At 40.9% G+C, this 19,348-nt stretch overlaps 1 protein-coding gene and 1 long non-coding RNA gene across 4 annotated transcripts; one reads left to right on the top strand and one right to left on the bottom strand.

The window, feature by feature from the left end:
* Positions 1 to 16,620: 16,620 nt before the first annotated feature.
* Positions 16,621 to 19,038, bottom strand: LOC109615425. 3 transcript variants are annotated; one of them, XM_020044701.3, is made up of 4 exons: positions 18,873 to 19,038; positions 18,386 to 18,737; positions 17,984 to 18,221; positions 16,621 to 17,303 (listed from the first exon to the last, which is right to left on the bottom strand). In XM_020044701.3, the coding sequence occupies exons 2-4, from the start codon at positions 18,701 to 18,703 to the stop codon at positions 17,269 to 17,271; spliced, it is 591 nt and encodes a 196-aa protein (XP_019900260.2). In that variant the 5' UTR covers positions 18,704 to 18,737; positions 18,873 to 19,038; the 3' UTR covers positions 16,621 to 17,268. The 3 variants fall into 3 exon arrangements, with proteins under 3 accessions (XP_019900260.2, XP_034149987.1, XP_019900259.2); XM_034294096.1 differs by lacking the exon at positions 16,621 to 17,303 and adding an exon at positions 17,349 to 17,429; XM_020044700.3 differs by lacking the exon at positions 16,621 to 17,303 and having other exon boundaries at positions 17,822 to 18,221.
* On the top strand, positions 17,245 to 17,793 carry LOC114839878. The gene is made up of 3 exons (XR_003782223.2): positions 17,245 to 17,312; positions 17,408 to 17,448; positions 17,572 to 17,793. It is a non-coding gene; the product is annotated as an uncharacterized LOC114839878 (long non-coding RNA).
* Positions 19,039 to 19,348: the final 310 nt, after the last annotated feature.

The raw sequence follows: 19,348 nt of genomic DNA, 5'->3' as shown, positions 1-19,348 counted from the left end.
AGCCCTCAGGGTCTGGCACCTGAGCGGGTCAGGCTCTTGAATAGGTCTGTCCGAAGCCGTGGTGCGCACCATCCAGGGCGCTAGGGCGTCTTCTACATCCAAATTATATTCCTCTCGCTGGAATATGTTTGTATCATGGTGCACGCAGAGGTCCTCGGACCCTTCGTGTTGTCCTGTGGAGGAGATTCTGTCGTTTCTACAGTATCTCTTCGATATGGATAGGTCTCCTTCGACCATCCGCGGCTACGCATCTGCCATCTCTGCGTGCCATGAAGGTTTTGCTGGAAAACTGTTTTCAGCCACCCCCTTCTTCGCCGTTTCCTTTCGGGGACGAGTCGTTTACGCCCGGCGGTCAGGCTGGGCGCTCCTCAATGGGACCTGGCTAAGGTGCTGGGCGCCCTCTGCGCACCCCCATTCGAGCCTTTACAGTGCTCTCTCAAGTTGCTTTCCCTTAAGACGGCCCTGCTTGTTGCTCTGTGCTCCGCAAAACGGGTGAGTGATCTCCGCGCTCTCTGTGCGCCCCGGGTGCTTGGCCATCAGAGAGGACTTGGGTTGCGCTACGTTGAGACCTAACCCATCCTTCGTGCCGAAAAGTATCACAAGTTCTTTTCGGTCGAGGACCATTCAACTACAGGCCTTTCTCCCTCCCCCGCACGCTCGGGAGGAGGACGAGAGGCTTCACCGTTTGTGCCCGGTGCGTGCCCTTGCCTTGTATGTGGAACGCACCAGGTCTATCAGATTGACTCCCCAGTTGTTTGTCTGCTTTGCGAACTCCTCGTTGGGTCGTCTGCTTTCCAAACATCGTCTGTCCCATTGGCTTTGTGACTGTATCACTTTAGCCTATGGAGCTTCGGGTTCCGTTGTTCCGGAGGGTCTCCGCGCACACTCCACGCGGGGTGTCGCTGCCTCTTCCACCCTTTTCCAGTCAGAGTGGAAGACATTTGCACCGCGGCGTCGTGGTCGACGCCGTCGGCGTTTGACCGTTTTTATTTGATGGACGTGTGTCCGTCTTCCCTCGTTCATTCTGTCCTTGGGGCAGCTGCCCGGGACCTCTGAACTTACTCCTTTTTCTTTTTCGTTTGTATCTTCATGCCCCTCATTTCGTGATGTGTGGTGCATGGAGGTATATTGTTGGGCTTATGCGGGATGGATACGTTTCCCTCTCGTTTGAGTTCAACATCCCTTCTTCCTGCATAGCTTATTTATTACGCTATGCTAGGGGATTCCTTCATACGCAATTGGGCATCACCTCCTGACTTTGTCAGTTGTCGGGATGTCCGTCTTGGGGTAATTGGGATCTGATTTTTTTTTACTGATCCTTTTTTGGCTTACTGGTGTTCCGGCAGGGAGTACATTTTTGGCTCGCTCGCTCCGCCTTGAACCACTAGGAGCTAAAGCCCCTCTAGGGGGCTCCGCTCCACTCATATAACCACAAAACTAACGTTTTTGTGTACAAATGTTATGTACGGTTTTTCTCTTTTCAATTTAATAAATGTTTATTTAACTAGGTTACCCATAATTTGAAAGGGTTGTTTTTAAGGTCTTATTTTGGGGTGTTTGTGTATGAAAATAGTTTTACTATTTGACAACATTTTATAGATAGTCCTCCGTTTCAACGGTACCAAAAACATATCAGGAAAGATTAATATCATGTCCAAATAAAGCACTTATGGATAGTATTCGGTTGCATTTCCTTTGCAGTAACTGCCTAAATTCTGTTTGCCATTGAACCCACTGGGTATCTTTCCTGTTGTTCCTCAGCCAGGCATGTAGGACACCAATCGTAAGTGGTTTGTTTTGAGGTACTTTAACCCTCTGGGTACTGCGCTTTAAATTTTTGAGTTTCACTACTTTTATATTTGGGCTGATAAACAATATGTAATTTAAATCGATCATTGTGTATTTGGCATCAGATTATTCCTAAGTACTTCAGCTATTATAAGCATGCATGTCAATGTTCTTATAAGGTAGTGTTTTAGGGAAAAATCAGCTAAATCAGATTTTTTCTATATATCATTGAATTCTGACCGTAACACTCCCATACGGAGTGAAACTCCCAATACAAATGTTATGCGCAAACACAATTGTCGATGCGTTAGTAAACTCCTGCGTTGGTACACTGCGTTGTCGATGCGTTAGTAAACTCCAACAGCACGTTCTGGCCACTTAGGTCTAAAATTGGTCCCACCCCTTGCAAGGAATCACAGTAATTTTGATTTGTTCAAATAAGTAACAGTTACCTTTCCCCTGACTGGGTAAAGACAATATTCTGCCTAGCAACATCCTTCCATTTGTCGATGGAGCATTGCATTTCGAAAATCAGTAGCCCTTTCATTGGTCAGGTGCACCTTAGGTTTTGGTTACATTGGATGGATGGATGACGAAAACCAGGAAATGTGCCAGAAAAACACAAAGCGCATCAGCGTTTTCAGTGGACTCTTAGGAAGTGTTGAAGTCTAACACTTCCCCGAGTTGGTTTGTTGGAAAGGAGAATAAAACACCGGGAGTCAGGGCAATTACCGTATTATATGTCCATTTATTACAGAAGCTTCTGGAGACACGTGTCGCCGCACAATGTCTAAGGATCAACATTCAACAGATAATTTTATACTTCTACTACGCCCAAAAGATAGAGGCGTTAACTTACAAAGTGTGTGCCATTGGCCCAATCCCAGTTTTATTCCTTATAGGATAACTGCAAGTATCCCCTTGCCCCCCTCCTGGTTTTTGTCTTGTCTGTCCGACTATGTGTGTGTGTCTCTGACCTGTGACCTGTTTCTCACAAAACAGACATACTAAATCTTTCTCTCCCCGGCAACTGCTTAAACAGGGTTTCCTATTCTCCTACTTGCTCCTTCAGTTTCAGCTCATATTACAAACATTTAATATTTTGTTTCATTGGTTACAACAGCTTACAACAGTTCACTAACTTATATAATCACTACATCTACAGAAGACAGCAAAGAAAAAATAATCTCTCTATCACAAACCGTTTTGAAAATATTTTATACTTTGTAATTCTTATGCAAATATGCCCAGTCGTGGGCGGTAGCACCTAATCCCTTCCTCAGGGGGTTAAAGGCATCTTCAATTAGATTTAAATCGAAAGACTTGACCAGTCAAAAACAGTTCCACTTTTTTGCCCTTAGAAACTTGGTAGTTGCTATGGCAGTATGTTTAGGGGTTTTGCGTTGCTATAGGATGAAGTGCTGTCTAATGGAGTTTTGAGGGACTTTAGCATACTGTTTCTGTACAATTAAGAACTAAATGTGTGTTTGGTAATTTTTACCACTTTTTCTCCCCAATTTAAAGTGTACGATTTCATATTAAGATCTTGCGTCCCTTCTACAACAGTCCTACAGATTTGTGAAGAGTCATGGTTCACCACTCTTCCTCTGATGACTGAGCAGCCGGGTCTGCTGTTTCACACCCCTTCCTTAACCAGGAACCCAACACCTAAGAGGAACGCTCGCCCTGTATTGCCTTATGTTTAGCTAGGTTGGCAGAACTTGCCCCGAAAACTGCTGATTACCTACCCCAGGACGGGCATTAGCCAATTACGTGAAGCCGCATGGAACCCCCCAGCCATAATCATCTGGCTCGAACCGCGGCTTTACCAATGCAGTTGCACTGCGAGGAAGATTTATTACGTTTGTCTGCAAACATTTTGAAAATAAATTGATGGTCAATTGACAAATCTGATTGTAGTTTCAATTTTCACTTGAACTATAGGCCTTCCAACCCCCTTCTGATCTGATTTTGCTAGACAGCCATAGCTAACTGCAAACGATGCATGAGGGGCTGTGAAGTACAAAGCCAGCTGAAAATTAAAAATTGGTACTTCATAGGCCATAAAAAAGTGGGACACACCCTTTTCTTCTGCTCACAGGGACAGCAGAATTGTCTGAGTCAAAGCTTAGATGTTACCTCAAAGTTAGGAATGTGTGTTTTCTTGCACAATTAACTATAGCAAGTTTAAAAAGGTACAAGCATATTGCTAAAGTATGTGTTTAACCCTTTGGCGCGTTACGATCACACACAAGAAGTGTTAGTTACGTACCAACAGACAGCCAAACACTAATGCACAAAACGAATTATATTAGCGATTACTACCGATCAAAACCATTGCAAAACTTTCTAGAAGTTACGTTCCCCGTTGTATGCATTTTATATAGTTTATTCATTTTCACTGCACTGAATAACTGGTCACGATTTGTTAGCTAGCGGGCAGCTGACGTTTGCTAGCGGTTAGCTGACGTTTTCTAGCTAGCTACTGTAATAAATCAACCAACTTATGCAGCTCTTAGAATTTTGAGTCAACGAGAGAAGCTTGCAATGCAATGCATGTAGTGTTCCTTACCTAGCAAGGTGACTGTTTAAATGCTGGCATGAGTTCAAATGCTGCAGAGTACTGAAGTCACGTGCAAAAAAACTCACGCTGGGGGGTCGGTAAGGAATATTTGAAACTCACGCGTGAAAAGGTTAAAATAACTTTGATGTAAATGGACTAATACGATTTCAGCCATAACTGTCTTCCCAATTCAACTGAACTGTACTGACTGTCAGTTAAACCGTTGCATGCAAAAGCCTGTCTAGCTCCCCTCATCCCCCCCAAAAAACAAATAATATATGACAGAAACTACAGCACATTGAAATAGTATGTTAATAACTAGTTTAGGAGTTGTTTCTGTTTTTCAGGGAGAGGGTGTATCCATTGTAAAATATAGGGCCCCGGTGAAACAAAACCCTGCTCAACTATTTTAATGAATCAGAGGTATACTGTACACACAGTAATCCCAATTCAGTATGTAATAGGTTATGTGTAATAACAACATGGAAGATTTTTATGCTGGTGAATCACCAAAGATTGGAAGGCACCACTGGAAAGACAAGACTCAGCTTTCAGCAGACACCCTGGATACTCAGATAGGGCCTACCGCTCTTGTATAAGACTGAATTTAATTAAATAACAGAGGTACCCCAGATATGGGGTACTTACATTCAGTGAGTTAGCCCGTTGGAATGAAAGTAGTCAAAGTAAAATTAAATTTCTTTACATATTTTTTCTAATTTATCAGACTTCATTGTACTTCAACATTTAATATGAAACATGTTTGTGTCTCTAATAATGTATAGCATTTATAAGCTTCTGACATACACAAGGCATGCATGCAACTATAAGCTAGTAGCTGTTGATAGTATATCCACCCCTCCCCCACTCAAAACTTGCCTCACTGAACTCTCCAGACAGCCTCGTTTTGGTACAAAGGAAGTGCCGTAGGTGAATGAGGCGAATTGTTCTAATCAAAATGTGCTTACTGTATGTTTCACTTAACAGAATGTGATTTGTGGTTAAATCCAGCTGTTTGAGACTGTTTTTACCAACGTCTGAAGATTGCTAAACTATAACATTAATGTGGCATGCAACTATAAGCTAGTGACAGTTGCTAGAGCAGTCAGAATGCAGCCTCACAGTTTATCCACCCCTCCCCCACTTCCAGTTGGATTGACCACAGTGAGGGAAGGTAGATCAGGTGTTAATCCAGCTGTTTGAGATTTACACCTCAAGCATTTTCCTTGGGTTATGTTGTTTCATATACATTTTAGTCAATAAGATAATTAGCTTTGCATACAAAATGTGAACATTTCTAAGCTTTTAACATTTATGTGGCATGCAATTATAAGAATTTCAGTTGAGAAGTTGGTAGAGTAGACAGAATGTATCTGTTGCCAGTATAACCACCCCTCCTCCATTTACAACTATAAGCTAGTAGCTGTTGACAGTATATCCGCCCCTCCCCCACTCACAACTTGCCGTAGTGAACTCTCCAGACAGAATTGACCTTATTCACCGCGCCTCCATCTTGAAATCCAAAACGAGGCTACGGGGTACACTCTAAACCGGAAGTTCATTGACAGAGCGCAGCAGCGGGCGTCTGTCATCATGGCGATACCTTTGTGGACATCAAATCTTTCATGTCTTCCCGAAATAACAGTGGAGTATGTTGAAAAATGGGCCAATAAGGACTGCATGATTCCCCGGGCTGTTTTTCTGAAAGGATACAGCAACTGGATCGAGGGATATGTGCACGACGTGGAAGGTATTGCACAGACGATCACTGCTTTTTTTCTGAAATCAACATTAGTTAACTTTATACTTTTAAAGTTAGCTTATTGGCTAGATAAAACAACAGGACGTGACAACATTACAAGCTGATGCTAAGCATTGTTAAGATATTTTAACCAAACCAGACTGAATGTTATTTTGAGTGTTAACAATAAATTATTTTACCGACAGTCAAGAGGAGGGAGACAGTCAGTGTGAGAACTAAGTATTTTCGCTCAATGTGAAAAAACTAGGCACCTTACAACATTCAGGTATTCATGACTGTGGATAAACTGCTCAGTTTGAGGAGTGGTGCCACTGCTAGAACAAATACGCTTGCTAAACGTTCAAATGTTAATCTTGATCGTTCATATCAAAGGTTCATCTTGATCGTTCATATCAACAGTTCAACTTTCCCTGCTAGACTAAAAATAACATGTTATGTGCAGTTGATGTGATCTTTAGCTAAAAGTGTATTGGAACCATCAGTCAAAATAGCTTGTTTCCAAAGTGTCACTACAAAGCAAGGCAGGGTGCTACTGTTGGTTATTAAAAATTAAAATGATGAAATATTAAGTATAAGTTAATTTGCTTACAGGCAAGGGTTGCTCAGTTCACATAGCGATGTTACGTAGGGTTGGGGAAGGTACTATTCAGGTCTCACAGGTAACACAGATGCTAAAAACTAATCAGTAATGTCGTCTACTGGGATGCACAAACCCAGTAAAATTGATATTACTGTTTATACGTAGTTGTGTGCTTAACATGGTCTAGATTAGCAATGGTTATTATCATAAACAGGCACAGATCACGTCTTGTTTATATTTTGCTGTAAGACACGGCTACCCACGGCAGGACGTTAGCTGACCAGGCTAGTAAAAAGAGCAACAACTTGCTTAACGTTACCCCCGAATCAGGCCTTCGCTTGTTATAACTTAAAAAGGACGGGTGCGTGGCTAATCAAGTAATGTCTATTTAGCCAGAAGGTTTAGCTAGCTATCTCCATGACAGTTAACGTAAATATGGCTAACGTTAGCATTGTAAACTAATGTTAATATCTTACCTTGAAATGGTGACCGGGATCTCTTCTTATTTTATGAATCCATTCACGGCAAAGTACAGGATCTTTGGGGAAACGATGGAAGGTTTGACCTGTATAGGATTTCTTTATCTTTGAAGACGTACATTTGGGAACACAACAATGCGGCGGCATTGTAGGTAAACGTTATGACAGAAGTCCACAGATGGGCGGGCCAACGTTACTTCCGTACCCCACAGCCTCGTTTTGGTTTAAAGGAAGTGCCGTAGGTGAATAAGGCGAATTGTTCTAATCAAAATGTGCTTACTGTATGTTTCACTTAACTGAATTGACACCTTATAAACAGAAGGTGATTTGTGGTTAAATCCAGCTGTTTGAGACTGTTTTTACCAACGTCTGAAGATTGCTAAACTATAACATACATGTGGCATGCAACTATAAATTAATTTCAGTTGAAAAGTTGGTGGAGTAGTCAGAATGTAGCTGTTGACAGTATAAGCACCCCTACCTTACTCACACCTTGTCTCAGTGAACTCTCCAGACATAATCTTTCTGATCAAAATGTGCTTACTGTATGTTTCATTGAATTGAGTAGTCTCTTTATCCAGGGAATTTGAATTGTGGGTTAATCCCACTGTTTGAGACTGTTTTTCCCAGGTTTGACAGGTTACCTGCACGGAAGATGTCTATTAACATTCTAAGGTTTTAACATACATGCAACTATAAACTAGTGACAGTTGCTAGAGCAGTCAGAATGCAGCCTCACAGTTAATCCACCCCTCCCCCACGTCCAATTAGACTGACCAAAGTGAGGGGAAGGTGAATCAGGTGTTAATCCAGCTGTTTGAGACTGTTTTACCAACACCTCAAGCATTTTCCTTGGTTACATGTTGTTTCATATACATTTTAGTCAAGACAATTAGTCATGACATACAAAATGGGAAGATGTATAAGCTTTTAACAAACATGGGGCATGCAACTATAAGCTAATGACAGTTGAGAAGTTGATAGAACAGTCAGAATGCAGCTGGTCAGTTTATCCACCCCTTCCCCACTTCCAAATACATTGTTATGCTATGTAGGAATGGAAAAATACCGCGTTCTTAAAGAATTTCCTGCCAATGCCTCTCCCCCAAGGTAGTCAGCATGCGCGTGGGACACTGACGATGACGCACCCAGGCGCTAAAGTAGCTTTTCAGTTAATTTCCCGCGAGCAGTTCAGCATAGACGGGCGACTACGATCCCACGGGACAAATCATTGAAAAAAAATTAAATAAATAGGAAAAACGACGTGACAACGAAACCATGAGATGTCTACAGTCTCAATCACTAAAGGTAAGAATCAAACAAATATTTGTCAATATTTTGCAATTAAAAGTGTGATTAGATAGATAAAGTACAGACAGTTCTGACTCAACTTCGTTCACATGGTTTGCACCTTTCCCCCACCCTCGGGTAATGTTTGCTAACTTTAAGTAGCTAGCTAGCTAATTTTTCTCTCCCAATAGCTAATTGCATACTAGCTGCACTGGCTCACATGCGTTAGCATGTTAGCAGAATTCTTAGAAGTGGTTTAAGTATTTGAAATTGAAAGGCATTTTTGCAAGATTATGAACGAAGGAATTGTTTCTTTTGATTAAGTTGTGCTTTTAAGTGTTCACGTGGTCTGCGAATAGTAGCTCCTTAAATCAATGGAATTAGATATCTCGTCAATATGCAAATGCTGCGGTTTATGATTGATGTTTTTAAATGGTAGTTATAAACAATTTAGTTTTAATAAAATAACTTAAACTTCTGATGTACAAAGTGAACATTCGCCTGTCTATGGTATCAGTTGCATCTATGTCTGGGTAACTTGGAAGTATAAAAAAATGTTTTTGTCTGCCTGTAAATAAACAAGTAATATATGGTATCTTAAATTGTCTGACAGTAGAGTTACATTTACTATAACTTGTATTTGCATAAATAAGGTACTGAAAAGCATTGTCAAAATGACAGACTGCTGTTTTTTTCTCTTTTAGTTGAAAATGAATCAAGAGTCAGAGTGGGACTCTGACAGCTCAGCCTACACAGGCTCAGATTTGGATTATTACTCTGATGGGTCATCCAGTGATGAAACTGATGCAGACGGCAAGTTCACCATGAGACAAAAGCTAGAATAAATTCATTTTTGTCTATTTTACACTTTGAATTTGAAGGTGCAGCCTGTGTTGAACTATTAATTGAACTGCTCATTAAATGCAATGACGTTTGCAGTGTTTGCTATGTTTGTGCTGTGGCTAAAATTTCTCAACCCCTTGACGTATATTTTCTCCCATATTAATTATGTTTCTAAGCACCGATATTGAAACTTGTAATAACCATGCTGTTGTGTATGAGGGACTCTATCTTGGTGCCACTCTGTAGCTTGAAGCATATGTCTTCTCTAGCAGTTGTAGTTTTTACTCAAACTAACACAGAAAAACCAAGTATTTAAACAAAATTAGTCCAGGTATTTAAGTAATCTACAAAAATAACTACAGTTAAGTGGTCTGATTCTATTCCGTATTTTTATGTGTTAAGGAATCACTGAGGAGGCTGCAGCTGATGGGCCTAAGAAAAAGATGTGTGAAACAATTAATGAGGATAATACAGCCACTTTGTCCAGTGATTTGAAAGCAGGTAAGTTGATTTGTTTTTGTACTCTGACAGTAATTCAGAACAGTAAATAAACTGCTTGATAACATGACTTAAAATTGACTTTCAACTGTTTGATTGGCCACAGACACCAATTAGTTGGGTTAACGTCAGATTAGACGTGGGTATTGAGTTCTTTAATAAGTCAGTGGTAAAGCATACTTTTTTAAATTCAATCAATTTAAACATTTTAAACTTTGATTAAGTTATTGCGACACGCATCAAATAATAGAGCAGTATAATATGTGTTTGTGCCCTAAAGCAATAATAATCTTCATGCAGTCCTTACATGTAGGGGGGCAAAACAGAATCAGAATTCCCTAATAGTTGTTTTTGTGTAAATCTAGCAGCCCAGTTGTAACACTTATGTCAGTGTACATTTAATAATTTTTATGGGGGTCCCTCCAGTTACTACCACTTAATGATTCAGGGCCCTACACTATAAATTAAGCTTGCAGGTGATTTTCTTTTTTTTTTAAATTTAAATAAAGGTAAGTTGATTTGAGAACCAATTTGCAATAACGTCCTAGCCATGACATGAAAAACTGTGGATGGAAATGTGGTATTAGAAGACAGTTTAAATGATTTTACAGAGATGATTTACTCTTAACTTCGCTTTAAAACTAGTTCTATATGTTTTTTAAACATAATTGAGACACAAAATATAGTTAGGAGACACCTGGTGTCTTTGTGAAAAGGTGTTTTGTTTAGTCCGGGAACATTAATGCTAGACTCCAGGCTCTGAACTGCCCATAATTTTTCTCATGTTTTAGTTTGCAGTGTTCTTATTGCACTTGGAGTACAAGTCTGGTTTGTTTGTTTGTTGTTTTCCTATAACAGATGTGACTCCACAAAAACCAAGGAGGCTGTGGAGTACAGAGGAGAAAGCGGCTGTGACAAAACACCTTGCTAAGTTCCGGGCTTTACCAAGCGTGCCGCACAAGCCCTGAAAAGTGAAGCCAAAACGTCTCGATCGCCCCCTGGTTAGTGGTCCTAGTATAGGTCATAAACCCTGCCTCCCCATGTTATTCAAGGGGATGCGAGACCAACTAAACAATTAAATTACCCTTCAAATATCTTTTTTCCAAAGCTGGTTTCTGTCATTTACTGTAGTTTGTATCACGCTAATGTAAATTCAAGAGTTTGTTTTTAAAATAAGTTTGTTTTTAGTTAGTTATTTAATGCTCTAAAAACGGTGGTGTGACGTCGTGATTAACAGCTATCTGAGCCGAGGAGCCACTGAAGCGCCAACAGGCTTTTTTCGCGATCTTCGGAGGACTAAGGAGATTGGAGCTTTAAATTTAATCTCTAAATTTCTATAATTGATATAATTTCACACGGACATAATGGGTTGTTCTGCAGTAGATTGTGCTAACCGATCTGGCATTTCCAATCGATCTTTGAATTTTTTCGGTAAGTTAAATTTATAAGCTATTTAATTACTAAATAAATGTAATGGGATAGCTAACGTTAGCTAAAAGACAACAAGCCTCGTTAATAGCCATGTTAATAGCTAGCAGGTGATCGTTAGCTAGAAGTTAAGGTTAAACATGATGTAAGTTAGGCTATAACATATCGTCTAGGTTTAACAAGCAAAGGTTGTACTGTACTTGGACTTGATTGAACTCTGTTTATAGTTCAATAAGGTTAGTGAATTTGCTGTTATAAAGATTATTATTGCCGCTCCAGAAACATTTATGTACATTGAAATTAATAATAATAATCTGAATTAACATAATAAACATAAGAGTGAAGATAACAGTATTGATTAAACAGTAAAATAAGTTTAAATACACCCGAATTAGCAAAATAATCTACTTTTTATTATCAGTCCCTTTTTCAGATGCAATTGCTTTTAATGATTAGATGTACGGTGATAAAAATTTTTTTATTGCATGTATTACGTAAATACCCTGCTGTGTACTTATGTTTTTACGTTTGTTAACCTAATTGTACTTTACTTGGATAAACAATGTAAATTCTTATATTTACAAATGACCAAATGTTGCATTGTGCATTTCTCAAGGCATCTAATAAAAACATTATAAAAAAAAAAAACATTGCTATTTTCGCAGTTTTCCTTTAGGTAAGCATTAAGACTTAAAAAGTGGTTGGTGAACATGAGACGGATGAACTGGAGACCAACAAGATCATCTCGTCTTTGCAATGCTCATTTTGAAGAGAATGACTTCACCAAGGACTCAAAGGTAAAAAAAATTGCCTACCTAAATCTTTTTTTTTTTTTGCTTGACCACTTTGAGACACGCATAAACGTTGTACTTTGCTGTTAACTAATGTGTGTACAATGATAAAGTTAAAAAATATATAGTTAAGTGAAGAAAGGAAAAGGATAAATTAAACGCTACAATATATTTTAATTAAAGGCTTAAGTAAGCCTAACACTGTGTGAATGCTGGTGAATGCTGGAACAATAGTATGCTCCTACAAACTCAATAGTCTCACAGACTCAAGCGTTATTATGGTGGCAAAATCTGAAGACACAGTTAAGCATTTGATTGGGCATTTTTATTGTACATTTGAAGAATATTCAAAATTGCATTTGACATCCTCATTTGATAGTAGACATCATTTTTGTCAACATTTTTATGTAAAAAAACAAGTGAAGTAATTTTAGTAACAATCAAAATAAACAGAAATGAACTGATCCATGTCCTTTCTTAAAATTACATTAACATATAATATAACATACCTATGAGACTAAGAACACGTTTCAATGGCATCTAGAGTAGTATGGTTCAACAAACATAATTATATTTGAATCTTTTTATGTATTTTCTTATCTTCATTATTTTGGTTCTTTAGGGAAATCTTCGCCTTAAGAGCACAGCAGTCCCAACCATCTTCACAACTCATCTAGTGAGGTCCAAGGGTAAGAGTGTAAGACGCAATATTTTAGGCAGTAATAATGTTGTCCAAAATGTCAGGGGACAAAAAGGAGGATTCCCCAGTTGACAACTGCCACTTTAGTGTGAAATTTGCTGCCGATTACAGCCATGCCACCTTGACTGAAAATGCCAATGGGAACATCCTGCTTGGCAATGACATTTTTCAAGCTGACACTGCTGTAACAGTGGATATAAATACAGAGGATCACAGTTATGCAGCTTCAACTGCTAAATATGCAAAACGCAACAACTTTCAGGAAGATCACAGCTACAACCTAGAGTCTCCAAGGACTTTGAAACGGAAAAATCAGGCCACAGAGCAAATTCTTGAAAAATACAGGAAAAAGCTGAGAAGACAATGCCAAAAGTCCAGACGTTTAAAAAAAAAGTCTGCGCCTTAAAGGGGGTCACTAAAGAACTCAGGAAGAAGATGTCAATATCAAATCAATGTGCCTCTTTGCTTGAGTCCATTAATGAAGTGCCGAAACACATCTTGCGGACAATACAGCAGGGGAAAAAGTCAGCAAAGTACTCAGAGGAGCTTAAGCAGTTTGCCACCACACTGCACTTTTACTCCCCAAAGGCATATGAGTATGTCCATGACAATTTTCAAAAAGCTCTGCCACATAGTCACACCATCCGCAATTGGTACAGCAGCATCTCAGCCGATCCTGGATTTACTGTGGCGTCTTTCACAGCGCTACAAAGTCATGTACAGGCAAACAAAGAGTTAGGAAAAGAAACTGTGCCCTAATGATGGATGAAATGTACATTCACAAGATGACTGAATTTGCAGGGGACCAGTTCCATGGCTATGTGGACATTGGGACTGGAGAAATTGACAACACAATGGCCACCCAGGCCTTGGTACTCATGGTTGTTGCTGTCAACGGCAAATGTACATGTTATACCGCCCAATTGAACAACATATTAGACCACCCATATGCTTCGGTCCGAGAACCCCGAAGTCAACATTTTGACATTTTCTAGGCAAATGTACACGTTATACTGCCCAACTGTGCAACTTATGAGACTACCCATACGCTTTGGTCCGAGACCCCCGGAGTCAACATTTTGACATTTACTGGGCAAATGTACTTAATACTTCCCAATTGTACGCCCAATGGAATTTCCCCATTATACACTTCACTCCATACCCCCCTAGTCAAAATTTTGACATTTACTGGGCAAATGTATTTAGAATACTTCCCAATTGTACATGAGATGGAGACTTCTTAAAGACATGGGAGTTGGATATTCCATGCATAAGTCAACAGGCAATTTGAATAGATTTCATAATTAAGCATTTCCAGCCTTTTCTACATTGTACAATTGGGCAGTATTTCCTACCCATTCATTTACATTACAAATGGCACAAGTCAGGTAGGCTGACTCCTGTACATTTGCAATGTATATGAATGGTTAGGAAATACTGCCCAACTGTACATGAGAAGGAGACAATCTGGAGGGGGTGCAGAGTGATATAGGAGGCACCGTGTCATAGAGGGAGGCATGGACTGATGGAAGAGGGGTAGAGAGAGATATTGGAGGCACAGGGTCATAGAGTAGGTGTGGAATGATGGAGGTGGTCCCCAGTGATATAGGAGGCGCAGTGTCATTGAGGAGGCATGGACTGATGGAGGGGTGGAGATCAGGTGGAGGTGCAGAGTGATATAGGAGGCGCATGGTCATAGAGGAGGTGCGGTATGATGGAGGAGGTGGGGAGATCAGGAGGAGGTGTGTAGTGATATAGGAAGAGCGGAGTCGCAGAATGATGGAGGACTAAAGAAGTGATGGATGAGGGGCAGAGGCGTGCAGCAATAGAGGTGTAGACAGGGTGTAGACAAGAGGTAGAGTAGATGAAGAGCAAAGTTAGAGTTCCCCTGATGCACCACATCGAAAATGGCTTGTCTGTGAGTGATAAAGGTCACAATAGGTCACCCAATGGATTCCATTGGGTGAAACAGCTTTGGGGGGCGGGGTCACACATGACTTCCGGTGGACGCAGGACGAGGCCACCCTGTGATGAACATATCCGAAGAACAGCTCTTTACGACACTCGGAAACCCGTTAAAGGCTGTGTTGAGTAGCCAATGTATTGTCAATGGGATGACTTGTAACACATTTTGGGGGTCAAAGGTGACTTCCTGTGGATGCAGGAAGCTACAGATCGTACCAGGTAGACTAGGCCCACCCCCGATGAACATATCCGAAACACAGCTCTTTACGACACTCAGAAACCCGTTAAAGCCTGAGGTGAAATTTGAGGAGTAGGCAATGTATTGTCAATGGGAGAGAGCAAAGTGTACAATTGCTGAATACAAATTGTACAATTGCAGAATGAAAAACTGCACACAGCTGGCATAACTGTGTGGATGATTCATCACCCCATTCCCCAGATGGAGCATGTCGAAAACGGTGTGTCTATGAGCGACCTATGGGCCGCAATATGTCAAAAACACATAAATCACTACTACACAGGATGTGTTTCGGGCCTAGTCTACGTCCAGTGCCTGTGTATTACATTGCCGGTGGCAATGTATTGTATATGGGAGGCCTTTGTAACACATTTCGGGGGTCACAAGTGGCTTCCTGTGGACGCAGGAGGCTACAGATCGTACCAGGTAGACTAGGCCCACCCCCGATGAACATATCCGAAGCACAGCTCTTTACGACACTCAGAAACCCGTTAAAGCGTGAGGTGAAATTTGAGGAGTAGGCAATGTATTGTCAATGGGAGAGAGCAAAGTGTACAATTGCTGAATACAAATCGTACAACTGCAGAATGAAAAACTGCACACAGCTGGCATAACTGTGTGGATGATTCATCACCCCAATCCCCCAATGGAGCATGTCGAAAACGGTGTGTCTATGAGCGACCTACGGGCCGCAATATGTCAAAAACACATAAATCGCTACTACACAGGATGTGTTTCGGGCCTAGTCTACATCCAGTGCCTGTGTATTACATTTTTTTTCGGTGGCAATGTATTACACAGCACGTGTACTGTCCAAGAAATACTAACCAAGAGTACACCGTCCACAAGCAATGTTTATGAAAGGAGAGAACATTCCTCATACCTGTTAGGGGTCCCCTCTGTGCATTGCCAATGTACATGAGTCAGGCTATCTGACTTGTGCCATTTGTAATGTAAATGAATTGGTAGGAAATACTGCCCAATTTTACAATGAAGAAAAGGCTTAAAATGCTTAATAATAATGTGTAATACAGTTGCTTCTTGATGTATACTTGGAAAATCCAACTCCCATGTCTTTAAGATGTCTCCTTCACATGCACAATTGGGCAGTATTTCCTGCCCATTCATATACATTGCAAATGTACAGGAGTCAGTTAAGATAAGTCCTGTACATTTGCAATGTATATGAATGGGTAGGAAATAATGCCCAATTGTACAATGAAGAAAAGGCTTAAAATGCTTAATAATAATATGTAATACATTTGTTTCTTGATGTATAATTGTAAAATCCAACTCCCATGTCTTTAAGATGTCTCCTTCACATGTACAATTGGTCAGTATTTCCTTCCCATTCATATACATTGCAAATGTACTAGAGTCAGTTAAGGTAACTGCTGTACATTTGCAATGTATATGAATGGGAAGGAAATACTGCCCAATTGTACATTTGAAGGAGACATCTTAAAGACATGGGAGTTGGATTTTACAAGTATACATCAAGAAGCAACTGTATTACACATTATAAATAAGCATTTTAAGCCTATTCTTCATTGTACAATTGGGCAGTATTTCCTACCTATTCATATACATTGCAAATGTACAAGAGTCAGTTAAGATAAGTCCTGTACATTTGCAATGTATATGAATGGGTAGGAAATACTGCCTAGTTTGTATATAAAAATGAATGCACTGAATTTACCTTTACCTAGGGACTTATTTCCTGAAGCATGTAAACAAAGCATTTGTTTAAATGCATAATTTAACTCTTACAAATGTGTCTTTGTCTGTTTTTCATTTCAGGATTCAGAAATCAAAGCACAAATGATCATCCTAAGAAGAGGCCTCACACTGTCCAAATTAAGGGCTCTCAGGATGACCAATCCACCTGCTCCACTGGTCACTGACTTTGACCTGAAGGAGCTGGACAATGAGGGTGAAACCGCATTCATAGGTGAAGACGTGCCACTAGGATGTTCTGTTTCATCTCCATCAAACGTGGGTGAACATATGTCCCAAGGAGAATGTTCCACGTCATTTCCACTGAACTTTGATGAGGTCACGTTCCTGGGAGAACCTTTGCTTTCATGATGACGACGTGTCCCTGCAGGAAGATCCCTTTTCCTGCCTATCAAACCTCATTGGAGACATGCCCCTGGAAGAAGGCTCCCTTTTGGCCCTTCTGTATGAGAGTGACGACGTGTCCCTGCAGGAAGATCCCTTTTCCTGCCTATCAAACCTCATTGGAGACATGCCCCTGGAAGAAGGCTCCCTTTTGGCCCTTCTGTATGAGAGTGACGACGTGTCCCTGCAGGAAGATCCCTTTTCCTGCCTTGCGGACTTCAGTCAATACTTTTCCCCGGGAGAGTTTATGTTTTCATCTATGTTAGGTGAGAATGTTATAAAGGAATAATTACTTTGTGTATGTCCAACTAAAGTCTCAATGGAAGAGGTGAAATATCAATTCTACATTTGGTCTTCATAGGAGAGATTGAGTTTCCTGAATCCTAAGGGAAACCAGACACGGTATGTATGATGACTCTGTTCAACTCTGAACAATATGAAGTGAATAGTTTGACAGGTATTTTTGTGTGTATTTATCTGTGTGTGCATGCATTATTGTAAAAATAGTTTTCTGTCTCTATACAGGGAAGAGTCGGTGAAACCCTCCACACACCTTCTTCAGGATATTTGACATGTACAGGTAAGCCCAAAAGTATTCATACCCATGCCACCTTTTGAGCCACAGTGAATTTGTATTTGACCAACAGGTTTCTTCTGGTATATGAATAAAGTTTCCTTAAAATAAATAGTTTATATCTCCAGCACAATCGTCAAATACAAATTCACTATGGCAAGGGGTATGAATACTTTTTGGCTTACCTGTACATAGTTCAATTGAAGTTTTTGTTTAATTATTATATATAATATGGAACAAGTGTCCAACCTATAGAGTCAATCAATCAAGATTTGCTGCCCATGGCTTCCTCAGTTTGAACAGAGGTTGACTCACATTCTTTTCCCTCTGGGCTGTGGGGTGGGACAGTGTCTTTGTCCTTACCTTCCATTTTTAGCCTCCTTGAGGCAATGGCCCTCTTGAGCCGGGCGCTTGTTGCTCTCAGCTTCCTTATCCCCTGCTGGGTCAGGACAGGAGAGACGTGTCTAGTTTTGCTCTTCGATTTCAGCGGGGACATCTTCATCGGGGTGATGGAGACCATGACACTGCGCCTGTCTGTCACCGGCAGTTTGGAGGGCGTGGGGTGCTCTTCGCTCTCCGGTGCTGGTCTCTTAGGAGGTGTCTGCAGGCACAGCAAACAAAAACAACAATAAATATCTCACACTGAACATTTGACTGTAACATAGTCGTCTGTGACTGCAATAGCATCCTAGGAAGGGTATGGCTCTGTCGGTTAAGTGGTTTACATTTGGATGTTGCTTGTGATTTCTGAATCAAATTGCTTACTTGAGGTAGTGTAGCCATCTGCCCCACCCCTGACGACGAGGACGACTCAGACTCAGAACCCGGGGATGATGTCCCGGACTCTTGGTACTGGACCTTTGTGGCTTCAGAAGAAGTGCTCCCCTCAGAAAGGGACTCGTCTTCCGCTGCCTTTCCCTTGCACCTTTCTGATGGTTTTGAGGTTGAGGGGTGTCTCTGGCTCACTGGTACCTGGTCCTCGCCCTCCAAAGCTGCCTGGAATAAGGATCTAACCTCCATGGCCTGGGTCGGGTTGAGGCTGATGGCGTAAAACCTGTCCGCCGTCCTGGTGTCATGGCACATGAACCGAGCCACTGTCTCCCGGTCCTTTTTTGCACTGTAATACACACACACATACAGGCAGGCAGACACACACACACACACACACACACAAAAGAGAAGACAGTCAATCAGTCATTGATTTGTTTAAGACAGCTGTGTAATAGGACATTTCCATTCCAATCTGACTTACATGAGTTGAGATTGAGGTCCGTATGTCAGTGAAGGTGGGGCTTCCAGGCAAGCCCATCTCCTTCCATACCTCCCTCAGGTAGGTGGGGAGATTCTTGAGGTCAGAGTTCCGGGAATTGAAGAAAAAGTGCTGTGTTTCCACCCCCCCCCCTCAGGAACCTATAGAATTGGAGGAAGTTCTTGAACCACCAGTATTCCTCCTCTGTCAGGGCGAGCTGGCATGTCCCAAACTCCTTGTTGGTTTTGTGTTCCTCCACCTTTTAAATAATGACACACAAAAACACATCCTATGCAGGTGCAATTGTTTTCAAAAATGACCAAATAATGTAAACATTTAGCCTCAATAGTAAATCTAATCAAGCCAAAGAGGATGGACTTACATGGATCAAAAAGTTCCCACTCTGGTCCCTTTTGCCTCCTCAACCTCTTTTATCAACATGTTCTTGAAGACACCTGGTCTGTGGCCATAGTTTGTGG

The sequence above is a fragment of the Esox lucius genome, chromosome 9 (assembly GCF_011004845.1).
Source record: "Esox lucius isolate fEsoLuc1 chromosome 9, fEsoLuc1.pri, whole genome shotgun sequence".
Lineage (NCBI taxonomy): Eukaryota > Metazoa > Chordata > Actinopteri > Esociformes > Esocidae > Esox > Esox lucius.
The sequence above is the reverse complement of the archived record's forward strand: the minus strand, read 5'-3'. Positions and strand labels throughout refer to the sequence as shown.